This window comes from Diadema antillarum, unplaced genomic scaffold (genome assembly GCF_040938485.1).
Source record: "Diadema antillarum isolate AM-2024a unplaced genomic scaffold, OU_Dant_1.0 seq00000283_RagTag, whole genome shotgun sequence".
In the NCBI taxonomy this organism is placed as follows: domain Eukaryota; kingdom Metazoa; phylum Echinodermata; class Echinoidea; order Diadematoida; family Diadematidae; genus Diadema; species Diadema antillarum.
This window is the reverse complement of record NW_027271311.1, coordinates 339819-347205: the sequence shown is the minus strand read 5'-3', so window position 1 is coordinate 347205 and position 7387 is coordinate 339819. Positions and strand designations below refer to the sequence as shown.

At 41.8% G+C, this 7387-nt stretch overlaps 1 protein-coding gene across 1 annotated transcript; it reads right to left on the bottom strand.

Moving 5' to 3' along the window:
• Nucleotides 1–3927: 3927 nt before the first annotated feature.
• LOC139729980 (dopamine receptor 2-like) lies at nucleotides 3928–5370 on the bottom strand. Its single transcript, XM_071640896.1, has one exon. It carries the CDS (start codon nucleotides 5368–5370, stop codon nucleotides 3928–3930), a length of 1443 nt encoding a protein of 480 aa, XP_071496997.1.
• Nucleotides 5371–7387: the final 2017 nt, after the last annotated feature.

Here is a 7387-nt window from a genome sequence, read left to right as displayed (position 1 = left end):
CTCATTGTGTGACGTCAGAATTAACTAAGGTTCGTGGGAAGATTTTGGAATTCAATGGGGAGATCCAATCTAAAGCCGATTACCTATGTTTTTCGACGAAACTCGGGCATACAACGCGGGGAATGAAAAAGAGGATTTGAATGATGAAAGGAAGGGAAAATCAACTGCAACAAAATAAAGTAAATTTTCCCTGCATCGAATGAGATTCTGCATTCTGCACTCTTTCGAAACAAGGTGAAAACGCCGGAAGCGCAGATTTGCCCACCAGTTCTTTGTTCTGCGTTCGAGGGCACTCTTTCTTTGTTGTTATTATGGTGGGTGGGGGAGGGATGCTTTGCGCAGACACACTTTCTGCGAGGGAAAATAATCTCTTCTCCTATCGGCAAAGGAAATCTAGATAAGTACAATTTTTGCCTAGTTCCATCCTCGAACATGAGATTCCATTGAAAGTGTAATTCTACATTCACATCTACGGTAGATGGGTTACAGGAGGAAAACACATCCGCGCCTCAGATGACTAGGAAATACACGATTCTTCCGTGTTTCCTGTCTCTACTCCAATCGATAAATCGCAATTTCCTCGAGATCTAAGGAGGCGCAGATGTCAGCAACGAGTGAATGATCAGAAAAACAGACAGCAGATTAGCAAAACACAAAGGAAACGAAATAGATAGATATACGAATTTCTACCCATATTTTTAAATTTCAGTGGAAAAATAAAATATTGGAGTCTGTTATCTATTGGTTTTATGAGTAAAGGAACATGCCCCTTTACTTTGTTGTGACACATCAACCATGCTCACAAAATTATGAATAATCTTTCAAATTAAAGATGATACTGTTATCTATCAACCAATACATTTATGATAAACGCATTGTAGAAATCTTGATCGCATTAGAATTCATTCAATATTCAATCAATTATTGTTGCCAATACTGTTCTTCTGATCTTTCGCATAGGACATCGACCAGCATGATGCACACAAAATATACAGTATAAGGGAGTGAAGCTCCCAATTGGATGGTCTGACCACTGCTTGGTGTTAATAGCACTAATACTTTACAATTCCTCCACAGGGGTTATTTGATTTTTTTTTTGAGGGGGCGGCGTTTCTTTGTTTGTTTGTTAGCAACATTACTGAAAAAGTTACGATTTTAAAATCCATGATTGCATTCAATTTTGTAAATGATGATCTGCGCCGATTGCTTTATGGCAAAAGTAGCTTTGGGGAAGGTATATACTCTCCAGTTTGTCGAGACTATACACTCTGAAATAGTGTACCAACACTTGTTATTTTTTAAATGTCCAGAACGTTATTTTTCAAACAGGTAGATCATTACGGCGGCTCTCAAAACAAAATGAATATGTCAGAGAGCATCACACACCACCACAAGACGAGATCATTTGCAAAATGTTCACTTATGCGGACTATACTGCCTCACTGAGATGAGATGTAATTGTGCTTATGAAAAATATTGTGACAACGCACCCATGGAAGAAAGTGCCAAGCACAATTTTGGGAAAGAAAAAGAAAACAAAAATAAGCACGCAGGATCAGAATGGTTTTCAGGGCTCGGTAAACTCAGGGTAATTAATCAATTAAAATGGGGATGGGGAGTAAAGCCCCTAGATAAGGGGACATTACAGACATGGTTTCATCTAATGGATTGATTAAGTACTTATTTTGTTTTACGTGTGGCAGTAGAAAACGCTCCACGCAGAAAGGATCCTTCATAGTGTCGGGTTAATTTCCTAACTTTAAATGACTAATCAAATTGACATGGCAAACATACTACATTATTACTCTCTTTGTGATAGATACTAATTGTGTACATTAAGGCATCATACATATAACATGCTTTCTATTCTTTATGACAACTGACTTTTTTTTTTACGTGATGACTAACGCCTGGATTAGCAATTGCGTCTGTTTTAATATCAGCTGATCTTCCTGCTTTCATTTCTGTAATTATCACTTGCAGTGTGGGAGGACCACAGTTAGACGTTATTGTATAACGTTTCAAAACATCAACCCACAATGCCTTACTCTATCAATAAGGTAAGGTCTCACCTTATTATCTGAAAATGTAACCCAACATCAGAAACATGTTTATTGTCTGAGAAGAACCCTGCATATTTTGAGGAGAGTGAACTCAATATGAACCCCGACTTCACATGAGTGAGTCGCTGTGTATTTAAAAGCTTCCCTCTAATGACACATTAGAGACATTATTTCACCGTGAAAAAAAGATGACCTGTGAAGAGGGGGGGGGGGGGGGAGGGCTTACAAAGATCAACACTTGCACTTTATTTTCACAGCGCCTGACATAACTAGGGGTCCTTGTACGTACTATAATACAGCCGGCGTCATATTCAATGTTGCACCGCCAGCTGCTAGCATATTTTCCATATCTCGCCGTTTGCCGACAGCACTCGTGTCTATGGTTACAGCGCCGCACATACAAACATAACATGGTGGCATTTGTCGAAAGGTTAAACACGAGCGACTTAGCACTGGTATGTCAGCTGGCGAATGGAAGTGATTAAAATTGCTTTAATGAGTTATAATGACGTTTATGAGGCAACCTTGCTACTACATTAGCTCATTTCAGTCTCTGCCCATCTTTCTTTCTCTTTCTAATTCGCTTGAATATCAATATCGTATATCCCTTATTAACTATCTGTGTGCCACTTTATTTCCTGTCTATTGGTACAGATGTGAAATGTGTACACTTTTGATTCTGCGGTACAGAAAGGATTACAAGGCGGTGACCGATTCTCATCAAGCTGGGCATTAATTACACGAAATGAAGTCAGAGATGAGAGGGCGGTTTATGTGTGGGGACAATGCTCTGACAAGAAACCCAACAAGTCTAAAGCAAGAATAACTTCAGCACTAAACCTAGTTAAGAACATACGAGAATTATCAAGCAGATCGAGCACTCTGAACCTCAAGGTTTGTTTGTACCGCGTCAGGTGGAGACATCTTCTAATCCTTAGTTTTATACAACATCCATACAGTAATGCGCTGGTATGCCCCATGTGAGTCATACAAATGAATTGTGATTCGTTGTCGATTGCGTTGGCGATAATTTAATGTCCATTCCCTACGAATCCTCTTTGAATTCTATGAGTAAGTCGTATATCTACCAAGAATTGAAAAACGGATTGAAGTTATGACGATGTAGTAAATTCTTCCATATTTTCCTTCGTTGATATCTCGAATGGTCTCTATCATATGCTGTCAGACTAGCTGCTAAATTTAAATGGTCATCAATAATGTCAATGTAGGCGATTTGAATAGACAAAAACGTCATTTCGAAGAGATAATAATGGGGGGAAAAAGATAAGAAGTACTTTTGCTTATTCTGGTCAATATTCTGAGCACAGACGGAGGCTCGTGCTTTGTCACAGCGACACGTCAGGCCTTTCACTGAACAAGTTTTCTTTGTCAAACGAGAAACAAAATGAATGTAAAACGCCAAAACAAACCAACAAACATTTCACAAGCACGATATGACAGATTCTACATTACTTTTGTTTCGACAATAGTGTAACAAAGTGGAATGTATGTTCAAAGTATCTGACTGGGTATCTTCCCAGCAATTTGCCTTCAACTGTATCAAGAAATCTAGCAATGATTACGAAGATAGTCCCCCCCAAAAAATCTTTCAGGCCCCCTTCATTAAACAAACAATACATGTATCCTGGGCACGTTACATGCGATAGGCCATTATAACTTTCGTCTACCTTGACAATAACGTTAAGCGAATAGGGTTAAACGAGCGACCATTTCTAAGACCTGCCTGATTAGAATTTATCGATTTCATAGAGACAAGTGTACAGTGCTCATAAATAGGCGATTTAATTTTTTCTCATTTCATTTAACGAAATTAGACATTAATTAGGACAAAGAAATTGGTATTCTAAGACGGAGGTGAATGTAGGGCAATATCGCCCATGGAATAGACTGAATCGATGCTCATAAAACGTGTGCTGTCTTTCACCGAATGCCCCTCCATGTACTGTCTCTTCTTTTTAGACTGACAGCGACAAAGAATTCGCTTGAAGGCGCGCTTAAAGTTTCGACTGGTGAAGGCATAGATAGCCGGGTTCAACGCACTGTTGATGAACCCCAACCACGTGGCGATTGGGATGACCAGGTCGGGCGAGAGGATACACGTTTCGAAACAGAATGGCGCCATGACGTTGATGATAAAGAAAGGCAACCAGCAGAGAATGAAGACGCCGACGACGATGCCGAGAGTCTTGGCCGCTTTGTGTTCTCGGTTCATCCTTGAGAGGAGCCGGCGGCCAGCGACCTGGGCGAACGCTATCTTCGTGTCTCGTCGTCCGTTCAGAGGACGCAGCTCCGGTGGGAGATTGTTATGTAAGTTATTATTGGAATGCTGACCGCCCTTTGGGCTGCAGCTTTTTAGGCCACCACCCCGGTGGATGCGTAATGACACGGCTCCGTTTATCCGCGATTTGTCAGCTGATTTTGCCGACACTAATTTGGTTCCGGATTTGATGTGCCGCATCTGGGTGACAGCTGCGCGGTAAATCTTGCAGTAGGTAAACAGCATGACCAGACTGGGTAAATAGAACGATACACATGAGGAAATGACGAGGTACCACGCATCCTGCGGGAATATGCATTTGTTAGGTGGGTGGGGTTGCTCGATGGCTCGCCACCATAAAATGCATGGGAAGGATATGCCGGCAGAGGCGAGCCAGACCAGCAGAATAAAGAAACACGCCATTCTTTTGGTAACTCTGGTGGGGTAACTCATTGGGTGCGTGACGGCCCAGTAGCGGTCCAGCGAGATGACGCAGAGATTGAGGATAGACGCCGTGCAGCCCAGCACGTCGAATGCGTGCCAGAGATCGCACCAGACGTCGTCAAAGAACCAGTAACCCCCCGTCAGTGTGTCGATGATGGAGAACGGAACCACGATAGCCCCCACTAGCAAGTCCGCAAAAGCAAGGGACACAATGAAAAGATTTGTCACTGTTCTGAGTGAACGTTCCCTATACACTGCTGCTATCACAAGGGTATTTCCGAATATAGTTAAAAAGCAGCAACTACAAAGAATGCAGCCTACAACGATCGTCCTGGTTATATTCACATCATCCAGGGGACCTCGAAGCTCCTCTGTGTCGAGCTGTGAATCGGAATCGTTGCCCATTGGTGGAACGAAACTCGAGCTGAAGGCCCACCCCGACTCGGGCCCGTCATCCACCTCGCCTGACGGGACGAGGGAGCGCGGCGGTTGGTTCATCGACCCGTTTGCACCACGGCCCATGGTCAGCGGTCCACCTGCTGTGGTCATTTCATGCTGACCAGCGATAAACAATCCCGGGATCATATGCAAAGAGTAAGATTCCAGTACCTTGTCGCGACTCATCCAGACGATGTTCGCAAGCACAAAAGTGATAAATGATGGTTTAAACAGGCAAGAAACTCTTGCCTTCTCATTTGCTATTCCCAGAAAAGTTCATTCATGTACCTCAAATATACTGCCCTTCTTCTACATCATGTTTGTTTGTTGTCGTTCTCCAGGTTACGTATAATTGCGAACAAAAGTGCACTTTTCCGTTAATTTGATAGGACTGTCAAGGAAGCGTGTTGTTCGTCAGAAAAAAAAAGAACAAGAAGATGAATGACTTTAATCCTTGCTTGCAGAACACGTCGGACCAGAATCACGCTTTTAGATCATAAATCAGCATCTCGTAATAAACACTTCCTGGCTATCCGTCGATGAAATAAACGTCCAAAAAAATCCAGCAGAGGGGATAATCAAGGCAGCGGAACGCCCCTCGAAGCCGATAAATAAAATCCTCTCTGGATTGGAATTATTGTCTATCCACTCTTTAGTCTTTACAGAAAGCGTGATGAATCTCCAAGGCCCTCAAAAGGAGATTGATGTATTAAAGTATATTAAAGATGGAAACGCGTAGATCGCCTGTGAGCCGTTAACTTTTACTTTTCTTCGAGGAGAAATCGGGTGGTGTTGAGCCGGATAATTCTGTACGTTTGATATATTTTTTTCCTATTCAACTGAAGGCTTCATCTCAATACAAAAATCGTGCGCGAAAGGGTTGAGACGAATAATGACGCACGTTGTTACCCGCTCGACGTCCATACCCTTTCTGTGCAAATCACTGTAGGCACTTTCCCTCAATTACTCCTGCGAGCTCCTATGACGCATGCGCCGTCTCCCACCATTTCTCAACCGCTGTGCACTCGCGACCGTCTGCTGTGCCTCCCCTGTCTACAAATTTTACTCACTTCTCCTAAAGCTTCAAGCGTGTGCAGCGTCCGCTAAACCGAAGGAGGTGATGCATCTCTTCGATTACCTCAATCTCGAGAGTAAGTCCCGCGTTTTATATCTCTCAAATGTTGGGTAATGAAACTTTCCGCGGGAAGGAGAATCTTGTTGATTCTCAGCCAAGTTAGCAGTGTCATGATTACGAGTACGGTTTATCTATTCGGGTCAGCGCACGATCCCATTGATCCAGATTGATTATAGTAGACTGCGTAATCAGTGGGTTTCCAGCTTTTTCTTAATTTATGCGTTCATATTTTCTCCGACAAACACCCATGCATCAGATGTGTGCGTTCCAGATTTCTCCTCGTGGGATGGTCCTTCACCTGGATGCAGACAAAACAAGAGGAAGATATATAGATGACACCATTATAAACAGGTTATGATTACGACGTTGTTTGAGAACGTCATAAACTACTAAACGGATAGTGATATGGCAAGTGGTAATTATCACATTAGATTTGATATCCATTTTCAGTTGATCTATCTGTGAGTTGTGGGGGAGGGGCTGTTTTTACTCATTCGTCTGTGTTTATCAGCTGCACAGAAAACCGTTTAAAAAAAAGTGCTGTCATTATATTGTGGTGAGTGTTTTTTTTCTTTTCTTAACACCCACTTAGAAGAAAACCCATTTTGGTTTTTAACTTCTCATGAAAAATTCGGACTACTGTATTCCTTTCGTCTGATTTAAGATGTGTCAAAAGTCAAACGAATGAAGCACAATAGGATTTTTTTTTTTTTTTGGTAATTCGTGAATGATACCAAGGACGAATGGATTTGTCGTCTTTATAGTGATATTTCAAGGCCCGACACTGTAGGAAAAACTTAAGCAATCATCTTCAGAGTATCCCAATGCATATTCTACTTCTTGCCCATTCCACTGTCTTTCATCCCCATAAACAATTTTCTCACAATGATCCTTCCGTAAATGAAGAATAGACGCAATGGACGTAAACTAAAGAAAAACAACAAACAACAGAGCAAAACAAACATCTTGTACATTGAGGACAAATCATCACTTATCAATAGATGCAAAAGAAAGGAAAAACTAGAAAAA

Coding starts and splice junctions, on each gene's coding strand:
- LOC139729980 (XM_071640896.1), bottom strand. CDS start 5,370: ATGATCCCGGGATTGTTTATCGCTGGTCAGCATGAAATGACCACAGCA.